The 18,237-nt window shown below is 44.2% G+C and overlaps 2 protein-coding genes across 5 annotated transcripts in view; both read right to left on the minus strand.

Moving 5' to 3' along the window:
* Window positions 1-1,339: 1,339 nt before the first annotated feature.
* M6PR (mannose-6-phosphate receptor, cation dependent) lies at window positions 1,340-12,488 on the minus strand. Of its 4 annotated transcripts, none has more exons than XM_030187247.1 (7): window positions 12,412-12,488; window positions 8,319-8,495; window positions 4,595-4,758; window positions 4,059-4,168; window positions 3,708-3,838; window positions 3,478-3,604; window positions 1,340-3,065 (listed from the first exon to the last, which is right to left on the minus strand). In XM_030187247.1, the coding sequence occupies exons 2-7, from the start codon at window positions 8,492-8,494 to the stop codon at window positions 2,943-2,945; spliced, it is 831 nt and encodes a 276-aa protein (XP_030043107.1). In that variant the 5' UTR covers window position 8,495; window positions 12,412-12,488; the 3' UTR covers window positions 1,340-2,942. The 4 variants fall into 4 exon arrangements, with proteins under 4 accessions (XP_030043107.1, XP_030043105.1, XP_030043109.1 ...); XM_030187245.1 differs by having other exon boundaries at window positions 12,407-12,481; XM_030187249.1 differs by lacking the exon at window positions 12,412-12,488 and adding an exon at window positions 10,741-10,795.
* Window positions 12,489-15,216: 2,728 nt separating this feature from the next.
* LOC115457684 (alpha-2-macroglobulin-like protein 1) overlaps window positions 15,217-18,237 on the minus strand; it is a 34,333-nt gene continuing 31,312 nt past the window's right edge. Inside the window, exons 35-36 of the mRNA XM_030187226.1 lie at window positions 17,752-17,791; window positions 15,217-15,535 (exon numbers count right to left, since the gene is read on the minus strand). Of these exons, the coding sequence (XP_030043086.1) occupies window positions 15,529-15,535; window positions 17,752-17,791 (47 nt within the window). The 3' untranslated portion in view covers window positions 15,217-15,528. The remainder of the gene's footprint in view (window positions 15,536-17,751; window positions 17,792-18,237) is intronic.

The following is an 18,237-nucleotide window of genomic DNA, read 5'->3' on the forward strand; positions in this document are numbered from 1 at the left end:
CCAGCATCCTGTTTCCAACAGTGGCCAATCCAGGTCACAAATACCCTGCAAGATCCCCAAAATGTACAAAACATTTTATATTGCTTATCCCAGAAATAGTGGATTTTCCCCAAGTCCATTTAATAACGGTCTATGGACTTTTCCTTTAGGAAGCCGTCTAAACCTTTTTTAAACTCCGCTAAGCTTAACCGTCTTTACCACATTCTCTGGCAACAAATTCCAGAGTTTAATTACACGTTGAGTGAAGAAACATTTCCTCCGATTCGTTTTAAATTTACTACATTGTAGCTTCATTGAATGCCCCCTAGTCCTAGTATTTTTGGAAAGCGTAAACACACGCTTTACATCGTTCAACTCCACTCAGCCGCCTTTTCTCCAAGCTGAAGAGCCCTAGACGCTTTAGCCTTTCTTCATAGGGAAGTCGTCCCATCCCCTTTATCATTTTTGTCGCCCTTCTCTGCACCTTTTCTAATTCCACTATAAATTTACTATCATTGGGAATTCTGCCACTGCTTTTGTCCTTCAACGTACTTGTAAACTAAACGGGGGAGGGGGTCAGCGTTCCTGGGCTCTGGGAGAGCAGATCCAAATTGGTGGTGGCGTGTGACTGATTAAATTCTATTTGTCTGCAGAGAAAAACAGCTTTGTAACTGATGAGAGCATATATACCTTGCCCCATAATATCTCACTACCACGAGCATGGCTAGGGTGAAACAGCAGGCCACGGCCCAGACAGGCTCCTCCCCCTCATGCAGGATAGAGGAAGTCAGAGGAGGGAACTGTTGCAAAATGTACGAAGGGGTGGATATGATCTTAATCTCCCCTCCTTTCAAAGTAAAAAAAAAAGATAAAGGGTCCTGGATTTGATATCCCCTCCCCCCCTTCTCTGTGCCACAACTGAAGCGGTTTACATATATCATATGCAGGTACTTTCTCTGTCCCTAGTGGGCTCACAATCTGTTATTGGACCTGGGACTTGGCCAGGATCTCAAGGTGCCACAATGGGAAATCAAACCCAGGTTGTCTAAGAGAACAGCAGCCACAAACTGCAAAGCAACAAGTCCACTGGGCCACTAAACCACCTTGTGAACAAGGTCCAAAGCACAGCTGAAACAGCTTTCAGAGACAAGCTCACCTACACCCCCTGATAAGGCTTTTCCACTGTTTCTTTAACTCCTGCTTATTTCCAGTGGACGGTATCAAACCAGGGGAGTGTGTTTTCTGTATCAGCCAAGTGGTCAAAATCCTCCACCCAGTTAACATATGTAACCAGGACTGAATCATCAAAAGAGGCCAGTCTACTATCTATTCTATACCCTTATAAATAAAACGAAACCACTTCAGGCTAGAAAACTTCATTTCTCTGCTTAGCAGAATAAAGAAGCAATCACAGTAAAAATACACAGTTAAATAAATCCCCAGCACCAACAGCAGGCTTCCGTTCACAGGTACGGCAAGGTTCCTGGCAGTAGCTTCTCCCTCCTGCAGACACACTTCTGAATCCAGCCTGGCTCTAGTGCAGTCAGAGCAGCCCTTTCAAACCCTCCCCACATTGCAACATGCTCAAGGAAGGGAGGGGGATCTGCGTGAATAGTCATTCAGGACTAAGGGGTTCAGACCACTTAGTATGGAAACCTTATTAAAGGGCATGAAGCTGGGGGGGGGCCACAGATTCCAAAATCCCCAGGTTCGCCAGAACCTCCCTTGCACCACAGCCTAAAAAAAAAAAAAATCTTGCTTACCTTATCGTTGAATGTTCTAAGTCTTTGGAGGAATTCATTTAAGAATTTCCACAGAAACTACCACCTACTAGCATCTGATTTCCTTTTAAAAAGAAATTAAAAAGCAATTGAATTTCTAAAGTATCAAGGAGATCCCTCTCTCCACAGGGGATCATTTTTATTAGGCACAGCTCCTGTTCCTATCAGTAAACATTGGTCTCACCCAAGAGCTTGCCATGACCCAGCCTCATAGTACCCTCCAAGCAGCTTTTAATGTCCTATGACATCGCTTCCTGTTTCAGGCCGCCACAAGATGGCTGCCAACAACACTGTCAGACCCCAAACCCACTTATCACACTAGCTAACGTTTATATGCCATTCCCAAGGGCAGCTTTCACTTTTAAACCTTTAGGAATGGGGTAAGGGGATTTTTTTTTTTTTTAAAGCAAGGACTTGGGGAGAAAATTCTTTCTATACAGAACTTCAGGAGCACAGGATTGTGGGAAATATTCCAACGCTACAACTTAAGAGCATGACCACTAGGGATGCTGGATATAATCCAAGGGGAACAGGATGGCTGAAGAAAGCCACAGTGCACAGCATTCTGGGAAATCCCTGCATACCTAGTTCACCTAAACTACGCATACCTGAGAAATTCCAGGGGGAAGCTGTTTGGTTTTTTTGGAGCGGCAGAAGGAATTCTAGGTAGTGTAGAAATCTTTGTGGGGGGGGGGGGGGGGAGACTAACCCCATTTATGATTAACCCAGCTGTCACACACAGAAGTCTGGGTAAGTACCACATTCTAGCAATGGCACCATGGTTACAGTGCAAAGGATTCTGGGTAATTTCTCCAACGTGCTTCAGACTCCAAATATGCCTAATAACAAGACAAAGCAATCAGGGTAAGCGTTGTGACCTGAGGGCTCAAACCATCGCGGTACAAACCCAAGGGGAATCAGACCAACTCCCAAAAGCCCCCAGCGTTGGCCTTGGTTGCCACCTCCAAAAAAAAGGCCTTCCAGGATAAATAGATGGAGCCATTCAAGGGAAAATTGAGGGAAGTAAAGGAAACCAAAAGGCTGGACTGGAGGTAAGGATTAAGTGTTCTCTTAATGCCACGCTGGAGCAGGGAGAGGGTAGAAATAGGGTTGCAGGGGGTCAAGGAGAAAGCAGGTGGATGTAGATGGAGGTCACAGTGTGTGTGGGTGTGGAGAGGATGGTCACATAGGCAGTAGGTGGTCATCCCTTTCTTCAGGTTCCTCTCCTAGCTGTTCATCACCCACACCGCGGTAGGCAGCTGGCGCATTTCGAGGCTTAGATCGGCACATGAAGTCACAGCCATCCTACAAGGGTTGGGAATGGACACAGAAGAGATGTCAGAGTATTGACAGAAAGTCACAGAAACGTTTAGACAAACTAGAGGGCTGAAATCCTTCCTGGTTAGAAAAAAAAACAAATACTGCAGAAAAGGTGGTGGTCACGGGGATAACTATCCTGGTGGCACATTGTACCCGAGAGATCTTTAAAACCAGGGGTACAACATGTTCAGGGCTGCACAGAGCAGGTTTTCAGGATGGCTCTAACAAATTTTCTTCAGGCCTATTTACATACACTGGACATAGTATGCATGCAGACCTCTCATGCATACAATAGGGCTATCCTGAAAACCTGGCCTGTTTATGGTCTAGACATTTCCTGCACATCTAGCTGCAGAAGAGAAAGACTCTTGTCTCTGCAGAGACAAGTCTCACTTACAGCTGCCAGGGTCCCCAGGTCTTGCCAGAAACTGTAGTTGGGAAACTGGTCCATTCCCTTGGCTCCGACTATCAGTCGCTGGTATAGGAAGCCCCCGATGAGATACACAGCAAGGAGGCAGGCCAACCTGAGATCAAGACAGAACAGGAGGGGGGGTATGTGAGCAGGGTAAGAGACTAGTCTCATCCATGTATAGACAGCAGGACAGAGCAAAGGCAGGAGCCACTCACACGATTAGCAGGACAGAGCCCACACTGAGACGAGTGTCTTCTGGTGGACAAGCCAGCTTGCTGTTCATCTCAAAGAGGTAAAGGCAATCTGATTCCTTGGAGTTTTCTTCACTCATAATTGTGAAACCATCCTGTTCGGGTATGAAAAGTTTCAAAAGCCACAGATGCCCCATTTCACTTATGTGCAATATCTCCCGCATCACCCACGCAGACACCCCTGTATAACTCATCCTGCTGCGAGTCCAACTGTGCAGAAGGAACCATGCATTAGGGTTAAGGATTCTTCCTGTTTCAGTTTGTAGCCTATACTACGAGGTCTCTGGCAGCCCCTGTTTCCCCTTTATGACTCACCGCCAGCGTGTTGCGGTCACAAGAGATCATCACCATAGCCTTACGAGGTTCCTGGCTGCAATGGCTCTTATAGCTATCACCCCCTCGATATGTTAACAAGATCCAGTCCGCTGCAGAAAAAAAAACACAAAGCATGGCAAGGTTGGCTCACATTTCCCACCTACTGGCACAAACAGAGATATCTCTTCTGCACCTCTCACAGGAGGTGGAGCATATACCCCAGTTACCCAGAAGAGCTGCAGAGACCCATCCTACAATCAGACAGGTGACCTTACAGCTGTCCAGTTCTGTTGTAAGATTAGGGAATACAGAAAGGCACAAAAAAACCCCCCACAAGCAGCTTAGAAAGTATTACTGGGCTGGGAAAACTCTGAAACCAGGCATCGCTGCTGCAAAATTCTCTCAGGCGTTGCAGGCATTTCCCTGCAAAGGTTCAATGGCCGAGAACACATATTGTGCAGTTATAGAGTCAAACTCTGAACAGCGGGAGATGTGGGCAGCAGGATCTTTCCCCACCCCCCCTCTCCTGTCCTTACAGCCGTTGAAGACATGAGTCTCGTTGATCCGTCCCACCACTATGGTCTGTTTCGACTTCTCGTTGTACTGGATCAAGCCACTGCTCAGGTCCTGGCTGGCGTTGTTACACACTCGGAAGCTGTAAATGTAGGTGTCATTCCCCGTGGTCACTGTCGTGGTGAAGCTACAATGAGGAAACCAAGACAATCCAAGTCAGTGCTTAAACACTGCATAAAGGCATTTAGAGGTATTTCAGAATGTGGATCCACGATGCAGACCTCAGTTCTCTATCTTCTATAGGAAATATACATTTTAGAAAGGATTTCCCTGTCGGCTTTTGCCTGAGCTCAGAGCTGTACAATTTCAAATGCTTGTTTCAGCCAGGGCTTTACAGAAGGGATTAAAATCCCGTTTTTTTTAATCTACACCTTATTTTAAATAAATAAATACATAAATGATACTTTCACCTGTTAATTGGCAGCACTTATACATCTAAGGTCATGGGTTCACACCCAGCCAGTCAGGTTTTCAGGATTCCCAGAATGAATATGCACGAGAGAAGTTCTGAACGCAATCTGTCTCGTGCATATTCACGATGGCTATTTTGAGAACCAGATTGTGGCCTGGTGTGTCCTGAGGGCTGAATTCAGAAGCCCTGATCCAGGTTTCTAAGTATAATGCAAGCACTGCTTGAGTTACTGAGGTTCATCTTTCCCTCCTGTAGCTTCAACCGTTAGCTCACGTTTCCTGTTTTATTTATTTATTTATAGCATTTATATCCCACATTTCCCCACCCACGGGCAGGTCCAACGTGGCTTACAGCAGTCTGAAAAAAAGGCATACAGCAATCAAGTACCCGGAAGGAGGAGAAATCAGTGAGTAATTACAGAGAAGGGAAAGGGGCAATAAAGTCAGGGATGTCGTTAAGATAGTTACAGTTCAGCAGTTATGGATGGTGACAGCCAATTCTTCCTTCCCTTTCTGTGTTCAATTTCCATCCATCAGGCAGCATTCTTTTATCTGCCTCCCCTCCCTCTTGAACGCTCTGCCACTCACTGCACAGAACATCACTTGCCTTTCCGGATGCATCTGCAAAGCAGCCTGATTTCTCCCTCTGAACCCCAGCTAGGTCTCTCCTTCCCTTCTTTCAACCCTCATCTACTGTACTTCCTGAAGAAAAAATTGTATTACCTTTCATGCTTTATCTTAGCCTGTAAACCGCCCTGACTGCTCTGCGGAACAGCAGTATAAAAAGAGTCAAATAGTGATTGCAGCAGTTTTATTGTCTAACACACACGCACTCCTGCACATCCTTATACAGAGTTTACAACAGCCTCTGTGCTCTAAAATGCAGTTTATTCAGCCATTTGCATTCAGTGACCTCCCCTCGCTAACTTTAAGACCCTTACAATGTATTTGTCAAGCTCCTCCTATTATGATTTTAACTATTTCTTTTAAAATCTCTTATATCATCTCCCCAAACAAAACAATATACAAAATCAAACATATAAACTAGACAATCAACAAAAAAAATAAATAAATGTAAAAAGTCATTGTTCTGTTTATCATTGGAATCTCTGCACCCCTTTTCTAAAAGTACCGGATCCAGGAAGACACTTACATCCAAGACAAAACTCTGTCACTTCCATATTTATTTTATTGATTTATTGTATTTGTACCCCATATTTTCCCACTTTTTTGCAGGCTCAATGTGGCTTACAGAGTATAGATATGATAACGTCATTACATGATTTAAAAACAGTCGATCATAAGCAGAGGTGAAAGAGGATTTAGATGGAAGGTGTTAGGTAGGTCGTGTGAGAGGTATTTTTGGTGTGCTTGGGTGGTTTAAGGAATGATTTGTTTCATTGAGGGTGACTTTTGTAAGCTTTGTTGAAGAGATGTGTTTTCAGAGCTTTGCGAAAGCTGGTTAGATTGGTCATGGTTTTCAGGGCCATGAGTAGTGCATTCCAAGACTGTGTGCTTTTGTACGCAAAGGTAGTAGCATAAGCCTGTTTGTATTTCATTCCTTTACAGCTGGGGAAGTTCAGATTGAGGAATTTGCGGGCCGTGTAATTAAATGAGGGGACAACTGAATTTCGGCTTTAGTTACGGCACCTAAACTTATTCTGCCCATTTTTTGACAAAAGGTAATTTTAATTTTGTCATATTTTTGGTTTCGGCTGAAAATGACCACGTGTTTTCGGTGGAAGCTGAAGATGTGTGCTTTGTCCTGCTCGTTTCCCTCCCTCCCCCAGAGTGGTTCAGGGGGTGTAGTTGGTGCAGGAGCGATCCCAAGTTACTCCTGCCCTTTCCAGCTGTGCTCTCGAAATGGCTGACAACTGGGTCTTCGCGCCCGCCCTGACTACACCACCAGAAATTGAAAAAATAGTCCCGGGGGGGGGGGGGGGGGGGTGCTCTGTGTATTCTTTGTTTTGTACTGCGATTGCAAGTAATGCAGTTATGATCTTGCTGTGTGTTTGGCCTCGACATATACACGAGTCAACACCCGATTTGGCCAATTTTGCTCCATAAGCCATTATTAAGGCCGGCTTGAGAAAATGTACTGCTTATTCCTGGCAGGATGAAATCTGCTGTACCGTTTTGGGATCACCAGGTACTTGTGACCTGGATTGGCCACTGTTAGAAACAGACCAAATGTCCATCAAGCCCACTATCCTGTTTCATTATGGCAATGTTTATGTACGTATGTATTTTAAGAAATTAAATTTAATCCCTGGTTATTGGAGGGCTATCTGGCAAATATCCACCTTGTTAAACTCATTCATGGGCCTTCAAATTTGATAACTACTACTACTATTTAGCATTTCTATAGCGCTACAAGGCGTACGCAAATTTTGAAAGCAACTTGTTAATGAGCTCCAAAAACTGTCAAAAATTTACCTACCTTCAATACATCTATTAGATCAAGAAAGTCTCTCATACTGCATTTTCCTAGCTATAAAAATCAGATATAAATCCATATTGAACAGATATTTCTCACATACAGGTTCAAAATGGTGGAACAAAATCCCTAGTGAGATAAAAAGGATTACCAACTATCTAATATTTCACAATTTCTCAAGGGATTCCTTCAAAATTTTGTACTGTTAGACAATGAACTAAACAGCAGATGTTATGATATCTTTGTTTGATGTTTTCAAACTCAGTGTTTGTTTTCTTCATACTTGTAATAATAATATACTGTATGCCACATAGAACTGAATAATTAACATTCGGGTTACGTGGGATATAAGCACCAATAAATAGATTTTACCAGAAATTTACGATAAGCTCCTTTGAAAATAATCTGTCTGTGGAGTTATAGCGTCAACTGTTGCTCCGAGTTTGGCCCAAAGTCATGAACTGTAAAAGCACTGTGGCTTTTAGTTTATTTTCATTAGCTGCAGTCCATGTGTCCGGAGGTTATTTTGTTTGGAGGTACTTATGGTCTTTCATTATTTAAATGATTATATTCTGGCTCGGATACTATAGGTTTAGCAAAGAGATGCAGACTGAAACCTCTGACAATCACCAGCTGCCCTCCCTGGTTCACGTTCACACAACGAAACCTGGCTGATAAGTTTCGGCTGCAGTTTTACTTTCAGCCTCTAAATTAAATATACTGAGACAGAGGACAGGAAGGCATTGACGGCCTGCATAGCCTCATCCCCCTGCAGACACGTGTTAATGCACAGAAGTAGCTGTTCCTCCCTTGCTCCAGAAGAATAAGGGCGCTCTTACTTGACAGCTCTCAGGGGCATCAGTTTCTGGATCACTGCTTTCTCCTTCGCAGACTCCTTTTCGCTACTTCCCACGAGGTCGCAGGTTGGTGCCGAATCTCCTGCAACGCTGCCAGCCAGTACCAGGCAGATGCACAGGACAGCCACGGCACAGGTGCAACCATCAAGACAAGCCATTCTACAGGGACAAGAGGGGGAAATTCAAGTACCCATCCCAAAAAACCCTACATGCCAGAGCCAGCAGTAAGCGTCGCACACATTTGTTTAGCAGGGATCATACAATGGTATAATGCAACAGACAGTAGTCGGCAAACAGCAACCAGACAAAGCAGGGAGCTCTACTATCCGTTACAGCTTTCTACTAGATCTGAATGGGTAAAAAGAGAACTTCACACAGGAAATGGGCAGATGTGAGCTAGGAGTCACCAGACAGTGGCATCACTTAGGAAATGGGGAGGGAGGGAGGAGCCTAGTGCACCTCATCCCATCTGCCCTCACAGAGCCCCGTCATCAGAAAATCACCTGATACTGGAGGTGGAAACATGCATTTTTTCCAATTTCAAGGCAATACTAAGACGCAGAATAACTGCAACAATAGCAACATAATTTTAAAAGAGAACCTTAGAAACGCAACTAGAAATATATAAAAAATAATGCTAAACATTCATACAAACCCCCAGTTCCTTATAATAAAGAGTAACTATTGTAAAGCAGCACTAAAACTCCATCCCTCCCTTCTCCATTCACACTCTACAAAATTATAAATACACAAATGTGAAGCTGTTAGATACATCCGTTAATTTAACACTTATTTAAAACATAGTAACAGAAACAGTTCCAGTCCACATCTGCTTCATACTGACCGTGCCCCCCGAGAATAACCAAACACACACGTCACCCGCCTCCAGGTACAGCACTGCTGACCGTGTGGTCTCTGTCAGGGAGAGGGGTAGGGTTATAGGGCAGTGTTGTAATGTAATGAGTTGTCTCATCTTTGCCGAAAACCCACTCTCTCACCATAGCCATTCCCTTTGCCGGCCCTGGATCAGAGTTGCTGCCTTCTTGTTCTCTTAACTTTCCTGTCTCTTCCTTCTCTTTCCTAGTTTCTCTTTCCTATTATATTTTATAGTTCCTTTCCATTTTCTTTTTAGTATATTGTACCTATATTCAAATGCATTACACTCAATTCAAGATTGGTATACTGAAGGGAATAAGCTGAAGTGGATAGTAAGCTGTTATATTTCTGGGGGGGGAGGGGGTATGAAGGATGGTACAGCATGGGAAGGATAAGCAGAGGTGGGTAGTGGGATGTTTAACCACCCTGCACCTTCCTCAACATATCACACACCCCACTACCCGCCTCTGTTTATCCTCCCCTAATATACCACTCTGCACTCCTCCCCCACATATATTAAGGAGGGGGATGAGCAGAGGCAGGTAGTGGGCTCTTATATGGGGGAAGGGGTGCAAGGTAATAAATTGGGGAACTTAAGCATTGCCATACTGGGATAGCTTTAGCTTTTCCTCTCAGGGAAGTCATCCCTTCCTCTCTATCGTTTTTGGCGCCCTTCTCTGTACGTTTTTGAATTCCACTATATCTTTTTTGAGATGCGATGACCAGAATTGCACACAATGTTTGAGGTGTGGTCACACCATGGAGTGATACAAAGGCACTGTAACAGAATGTTAGGAATTATTAGGAAAGGAATGGAAAACAAAAGCAAGACTATTTGCTTTCTTAGCCGCTGCTGCTGCACACTGAGCACAGCTTTTCAACATATTTTCAACGATGTAACCTAGATCCCTTTCCTGGTCGGTGACTCCTAATTCGGAACCTTGTATTACGTAGCTATAGTTCGGGTTCCTCTTTCCCACATGCATCACTGGGCATCCAAATGGCAGATGACGTTTAATGTGAGCAATTTAACAACTTTGAATAACTTTGTGTCATCAACAAATTTAATTACCTCACTAGTTATTCCCACCTCTAGATCATTTACAAAATAAGTTAAAAAGCAGCTGTCCCAGCACAGACCCCTGCGGAACCTCACTATCTATCCTTCTCCATTGAGAATACTGACCATTTAACCCTACTCTCTGTTTCCTATCTTTTAACTAGTTTTTAATCCACAATAGGACAATACTTCCTATCCCATGACTTTCTAATTCCCTCAGGAATCTTTGTCAAAAATCCAGATCTTTATCCACATGCTTATTCACCCTTTCAAAAAAAAACGTAATAGATTGGTGAGGCAAGATTTCTCTTGACTAAATCCATGTTGGCTTTCTCTCATTAATCCATGCTTTATATATATGGTCTGTAATTTTGTTCTTTATAATAGTCTCTAACCTTTTGCCTGGAAATTGACGTGAAGCTCACCAGTCTGTAATTTCCCATATTACCCACCCCTGTGCTATTTTACCTTAAAGGTAGTCTTCTGTTGATCCTTGTAAGCCGCAGCCTGATCCAAAGCTTTCCCTCTGACCCATGCAGAAAAAAGAAGTGATGTCAGAGGAGGGAAGATAGGCCAGAGGGAAAGCTTCGGGGCAGGCCACATGCAGCCTATGAGCAATGCTGCCACAGATGGGCTTGGGTGGGCCCTGTAGCACATGTTTAATGGTAACTGGTGGGAATCCCAAGCTCCGCCAGCTGAAGATTTTCCCCGATGGTAACGAAAACGACACCTGCGCGTGCTGTCAAGGTGGAAAGAAGCGTTTTCCCACCAGCTGAGATCATTTTTTTGGGGGGGTGGGGGAGAACACTTGGTGCCCACCCAATTCTTGCCTAGGCCCGGCCAAAATCTGTTGTCTGGCTACACCACTTCCAGGCAGGGTTGCCAGGTTGAAAAAGATTTTCCCCGCCCAAAGTTAAACCCTGCCCCTGAAGTAATCAACCCCGCCCCCGACGTACCCTCGACGTCATCAACCCCTCCTCCGACGTAGCCGCCGACGTCGTTAACTCAGCCTCTGCGGGACTTCTATTGGACCAATAGAAGCCCCAGAAAACCGCCCAAATCCGCAACACGGCTTTTTAGAAGCCACCCAATTTCCCGCAGTGTGCAGCCGGCAAAAATTGCCCGCAACGGGTTGCGGAAAGCCGTCCAATTGGGCGGGAAACCCGCAGACATAGTAACATAGTAGATGACGGCAGAAAAAGACCTGCATGGTCCATCTAGTCTGCCCGATAAACTCATATGTGTATACCTTACCTTGAATTTGTACCTGTCCTTTTCAGGGCACAGACCGTATAAGTCTGCCCAGCAGTATTTCCCGCCTCCCAACCACCAGTCCCACCTCCCATCACCGGCTCTGGTACAGACCGTACAAGTCTGCCCTCCCCTATCCTCGCCTCCCAACCACCACCCCCTCTTCCCCCCAACTGCTCCGCCACCCAATTTCAGCTAAGCTTCTGAGGATGCATTCCTTATGCACATCCCACGCATGTTTGAACTCCGTTACCGTTTTCATCTCCACCACCTCCCGCGGGAGGGCATTTCAAGCTCCGTGAAGAAATACTTCCTGACATTTTTCATGAGTCTGCCCCACTTCAATCTCATTTCATGTCCTCTCGTTCTACCGCCTTCGCATCGCCGGAAAAGGTTTGTTTGCGGATTAATACCTTTCAAATATTTGAACGTCTGTATCATATCACCCCTGTTTCTCCTTTCCTCCTGGGTATACATATGTTCAGGTCCGCAAGTCTCTCCTCATACGTCTTGGAACGCAAATCCCATACCATCCTCGTAGCTTTTCTTTGCACCGCTTCAATTCTTTTTACATCCTTCGCAAGATACGGCCTCCAAAACTGAACACAATACTCCAGGTGGGGCCTCACCAATGTCTTATACAGGGGCATCAACACCCCCTTTCTTCTGCTGGTCCCTCCTCTCTCTATACAGCCCAACAACCTTCTAGCTACAGACCTGGCAACCTCCAGGGACCAAAAGAAGGCCACCTCGATGGTAGGGATTGGAAAGGTGGGGGGAGGGGAGAGAGAGAGGGAAGGACCCCAGGGTGGTCTGTTGGGGGAGGGGGATAATCAGTGGGGGGGGTCCCGGGGAATCACATGCCTCGCACGTGCTCGCTCACCGCACCTCCGCTCCTTCAATGTTTCCACTCCGCACCGCCTCTTCTTCTTCTACTACAGTCTGCATAACCCGGAAGCAAGAAGCGGAACCGGACGCTGGGATGGCAACCAATCAGCGCCCGTCCCCACCGCCTGTGCCCCTGGCCAATCCGAGGAGCGGCTTCCCTCCCCGCCAGCGCTCATTGGCCTTTGGGCGGCTCACTTTGCCCCGCCTCTCTGCTCCTCCCCCTCCTCTTTTTTTCTCACTTCTCCATTCTGTCACGCGCCTTCGTCTGTCACGAGTGCCTGCTGCCTTGGGCGAAGCGGAAGTGACGCCCTGGGCTGCCGGAAGTTGTAGTCCAGCGTGCGACGTGCGTCCTGTAGTTTAGAGAAGCAGGAGTAGGGCTCCAGCTGTCACGTGGTGCAATTAAATGCTCCGACCAAAGTCCTTCTTTATTCTCCCACTGTAAAGAGATTATGGCTCCAGGTCATGTTGCAGTGTCCTACTTTTATAGGCTGCTACGATCATTAGATTGTGTTAAATTGAAAAGCTTCCCTTGCAAAAGATTTTATATTTCATGGTAAAGGCTGGAACTCCTTTTAGAGTACTGCTACCAGGGCTTTTTTTTTGAGGGGGTACTTGGGGGTACTGAGTACCGGCACCTTTTCCATTGTCTGTTAAAATTGGACCATAGAGTTCCCAAGTTTTAATGAAAAAGCTCAGGCTCTACTTTCCAATTCTGCCTTGTCATAGATTCTGTGACTGGTTGCAGGGGGTCTGACTATTGTGGGGTGGGGTCTATGGTTACCATATGGCGCCAGAAAAAGGAGGACGGATTGTGTGCCAGCCGGGTTTTACTTCCATTGCTTTCCATTGAAAGCAATGGAACTGAAACTCAGCTGGCTCAATTACTTCCATTAAAAGCAATTGCTTTCCATTGAAAGCAATGGAAGTAAAACCCGACTGGCTCAATCCGTCCTCCTTTTTCTGGAGCCATATGGTAACCCTAGCGTGGGTCCCTCAGTGATCACCCCACCCTTGAAGGGTGGCCAGGCATTTGAGTACCAGCACCTTTTTTGCTAGAAAAAACGCACTACTACTTATCGTTTCTAAAGCACTACTAGACGTAGGCAGCGCTGTACACCTGAACATGAAGAGACGGTCCCTGTTCGACAGAGCTTACAATCTAATCAGGATAGACAAACAGCACACATAAGGGATAAGGACAAAGAGTAGCAAGATTCCAGAATCACAAAGAATAGCAACATTCCTTGTAGAATCCCAGAAAGTAGCAAAATTCCGGAATCTCAAAGACTACTACTACTACTTATTATTTCTAAAGCGCTACTAGACGTAGGCAGCGCTGTACACTTGAACATGAAGAGACAGTCCCTGCTCGACAGAGCTTACAATCTAATATTCCCTTATCTGTTGTTTGTCCTGTTTGTCTGTCCTAATTAAAGTGAGGATGATAAAATAAGGGTTCTGAACAAGTCATTAAGGGTTAGGAGTTAAAAGCAGCATCAAAAAGGTGGGCTTTTAGCTTAGATTTGAAGACGGCCAGAGATGGAGCTTGACGTGCCGACTCAGGAAGTCTATTCCAGGCTTATGGTGTAGCAAGATAAAAGGAACGGAGTCTGGAGTTAGCGGTGGAGGAGAAGGGTGCAGGTAAGAGAGATTGACCCAGTGAACGGAGTTCCCGGGGAGGAATGTAGGGAGAGATGAGAGTGGAGAGGTACTGAGGAGCTGCAGAGTGAATGCACTTATTAATTTCAATGCATCTTGATCTGCAAATGTTACTCAATCCATGTACTTTTTAATGCGTAGAACTGTTTGGACCCCCCATTTACAAAAGTAAAGTACGTAATGGACATAACACAACTCTTCCGTTGACTATTCCGTTGCTGAGAGTGGTGGATACTTGCAATGCCCTCCCTTGGGAGGTGGTGGAGATGAAAACGGGAACAGAATTAAAAAATGTGTGGGATAAAACACAAAGGAATCCTGTTCCGAAGGAATGGATCCGCAGAATCTTAGCATGAACCCTTGCCATCTATTAAATAGGAGACAGTAAGGGCTCAGCCGGTAAATGGCCTTGCGATCATTTTATTATTAGCACAGCCATTTAATGCTCCATTTTCAAAAAGCCCTTTTTCCCGCCATGGTAAAAAGTAGCCTATTGCACCAATTTCATGCACCAAATTTAGCGCAGGACAGTTTTTACCACAGCTTAGTAAAAGGGTCCCTTTATTATTCTTCCTGGACTAGTTTATTTCTCTTCCATGCTTGAGGCTGTAGACATGAAAGCTGTGCGCGAAATAGAGGCTGAACACTCACCACTGGATAAGATCGTGCTGTATTAATATACACTAAGTTAAAAAAATATATTTATATCACAGCAGTGTACAGCTAAGGGATAAATAGTCTGAGCTTAAGTGCCCCAGCCCAGAAACTAACCTCACAAGCAAGTGTTCATTTTATTGACCTGATTAAGCATAAAATAACACATTTTAAAAACAAATTGCTGTGAGTGACTGTAGAAGCAATAGAAAGAAAAACAAGTTGCCCATCCCCCCCAATCCCCACCCTAAAATGCTCCTATTGTTATATTCTCATTTCCTGCATCCTCCTCTAGTTCCACCGTGTTGAAACAGCCCCACAGAGATTTAGAAGGACTTACTCTGCCACGCAGATGGTACCACTATGCTTATCCGCCATGAACTGAAGTGAAAAGCACATTTTGTTCATTGTGAAACCAAAATAAAAGTCAAAAAAACACAAGTGTATAATGATGCTATCTTTTTATTGAACTAGCTTAATACTACACTTTTTTTTAGCACACTACGAGATGGAAAAATATATAAAATAAAGAGTTAGGTCAGCAGTACAGGGGTTTCTTCACCTCCCCTGCATAAGCCAGATGTTGAACTCCTGATGGGTTTTATCCTCAGGCCATGCTAACATTTCTGTTTCCAGTTCCTGTGGAAGTTTCTTACTCTAGGCTGTCTGCAGTTCTCTAGTCTTGGCCCCAGTGACTGCAAGACTGCAAAGAGACTTCTAAAATGCATTTATACAATGGTGTCAATAAACCCTTCCATGTCCTGCTCGTGAAGTCCATCATTCAATGCTTGCTGTTCTCTTCATTTATCTGCTAGAGAAAACAAACGTACGGGGTTAGGAATAGCACAGCAATCATTCTTACATTCTGCATATACCTAAGAAGGTTCAATATGGATCACAATGATAAGAGGCTGGACATTATTCCAGGAATTACATTGCAAGTCGAATTTAATAGTAAGAGTGGTGAACCTAGCTACATTTTATAACATTTTGGAACGTTTTCAGCTGTCTCCTAAATAACTTATAATTGGAAATATGTCTAAATTACTAAGGTGCTTATGGAAAGAATAACCAGTACAAACGGGAAGGAGGGAGATTTTCAGTCCTTTAGGAAAGGGAAAGGGGATGGATTTGATATACCACCTTTCTGTGGTTACAATCAATGCAGTTTACATATTAGATACAAGTACCTATTTTGAACCTAGGGCAATGAAGGGTTAACTGAGTTGCCCAGAGTCACAAGGAGTTGTAATGGGAAATAAATAAAATACCTTTAATTGTGTGATTATCATGATTAAGATTTTAAGCAAACCTTTAGCTGAGCTGCTTTGGTCAATAGACACAAAACCCTATACCTACGCCAATGATATGCAACTGCTCATACCCATGAAACCAGATCTACCCACCACAGCTTTAAGTAAACTGGCTGCCTGTCTAACAGCAACTCAGGAATGGGCAAAGAAAAACAAAAAAACTCTGTTTCGCTTGGGTTCAGGCAGAGATTCGGTAGGTACAAAACACAAGTGGAGAAGTACCAGACTTCAAAATACATTTTGGGACGTATGAACTCCCCCTAAAATCACAGGTCAGGAATCTTGGGATACTGTTAGACAACTTTTAAAGGTTGTTTGAATTTGTGGGATCAGAGCGAGTGATGAGTCTGTCACCTGTGGCAGCTACAAAATCTCTCTCCATATATTGAAAAGACGAGTCTGACCACAGTGCTGTTTCATTGGTACTATTGCTGACTTCGTATTACATCTCTGTTATTTGAATGTTCTTCCGTGCTGTTTTCCATGTCATCATTTGTATTGTGCTGACATTTCTCATAGTTCTGTTATATGATTGTTCTGCAGTGCTGTTAAATGTTTATATTTCTGATACTGTTTCACGTTAGTCCTGTTTCTAGGATTCAATTTGCCATCTCCAAATTTACCTCATTGATCGAACTTATGTTTATATTTGGTCATTTCCCTATTGTATATAAGTAGAGGAGTGTGGTAGCCGTGTTAGTCCACTCTTAAGGTTATCAATAGAAATCAAACAAAATAAAACATGGAAAAGAAAATAAGATGATACCTTTTTTATTGGACATAACTTAATACATTTCTTGATTAGCTTTCGAAGGTTGCCCTTCTTCGTCAGATCAGAAATAAGCAAATGCCTTTTGCTTATTTCCGATCTGATGACGAAGGGCAACCTTCGAAAGCTAATCAAGAAATGTATTAAGTTATGTCCAATGTTTTATTTTGTTTGATTTCTATTGATAACCTATTGTATATAAAACCGGGGACGACCATCTCTAAGGTCGACCTAAATTTCATTGATTTGGGCGTCCCCGACCGTATTATCGAAATGAAAGATGGACGTCCATCAGGTTTCGATAATATGGGTTGCCCCGCCCCTTTACAGGGCCATCCTTAGAGATGGGTGCCCCCATCCAATTATCCCCCTCTCTGTCACCTACGAACCTTAATGCAATATAGCTCTGTATTTCTCATTCCGGAAATGGCAATCGCCATTACGGAACAATGTAAGCCACATTGAGCCTGCAAATAGGTGGGAAAATGTGGGATACAAATGCAACAAAGAAATTGTTATGCTGTTAACAAAATTGTAAGTTTTATGTTAGACTGTACTTGCTGTACACCCACCTTGGGTGAATCCCAATAAATAAACAGATTAATAAAATATGCCCTGAGTTTCCTCAGTAGCTGTGAGTGTGAAGATGGGGGTACAGGAACTGCAGGGGGTGCGCAAAGCAAGAGGGGGGTAAACAGTGATGTTTACGCAGTAAATGGCATCAGAGTATTACAGGTTCAGGACTGTTATATTGTCCTACAGCAGACAGAAGAAGACTGGGTTCACATGCCTCACATTTCTCTGTACTTCTGTCTATATGTGTGTGGGGGGGGGGGGGCAGTACTGGAATAGCAGCATCAATGTGCTTTAGCAGTGTTAATAGTGGAATAGCAGAGCGACGTACAGTTCAGGGCTGACATGGAGGGAATATTAGCTACCACTTACCTTGGGCAAGGGCTGTTGTATTTGACTACTGCGTTATCATCTGTAACAGAAACAAAGCTCTCAGTGAGACACTCTTACATCACAGCTCCTAATTTACATAATTTAAATGGTAAGGAAGAGGTCTACCAATCACAGTCCTGCTTGTAATTTTTCTTTCCTCAGACAGAAATTGAATTGAATTTGGGTTGAATTATTATGATATATTATCTATATATATATATAATCCACTTGGGAATTGATAAAGTAATGCTTGTTGCGAACCAGTGGAGCACAGATATACACCCACTGCAAAACTCAGGCTACAAGTGAGAGGGGATGAGCTGCTAGCAGAGGTGGGATTGGGTCTACAGGACTCCATGTCACACAGTCAGAGATGGTGACAGAGGTGGGATTGGAAGTTGGGTCTACAAGACTCCATGTCACACAGTCAGAGATGGTGACAGAGGTGGGATTGGAAGTTAGGTCTACAGGACTCCATGTCACACA

This window comes from Microcaecilia unicolor, chromosome 14 (genome assembly GCF_901765095.1).
Source record: "Microcaecilia unicolor chromosome 14, aMicUni1.1, whole genome shotgun sequence".
NCBI classification, from domain to species: domain Eukaryota; kingdom Metazoa; phylum Chordata; class Amphibia; order Gymnophiona; family Siphonopidae; genus Microcaecilia; species Microcaecilia unicolor.

Coding starts and splice junctions, on each gene's coding strand:
- M6PR (XM_030187245.1), bottom strand. CDS start 12,471: ATGCAGACTGTAGTAGAAGAAGAAGAGGCGGTGCGGAGTGGAAACATT. Junction 8,496..12,406: donor ATTGAAGGAGCGGAGGTGCG/GTGAGCGAGCAC, acceptor TTGTCCCTGTAG/AATGGCTTGTCTTGATGGTT. Junction 4,759..8,318: donor ATGCCCCTGAGAGCTGTCAA/GTAAGAGCGCCC, acceptor TCCTCATTGTAG/CTTCACCACGACAGTGACCA.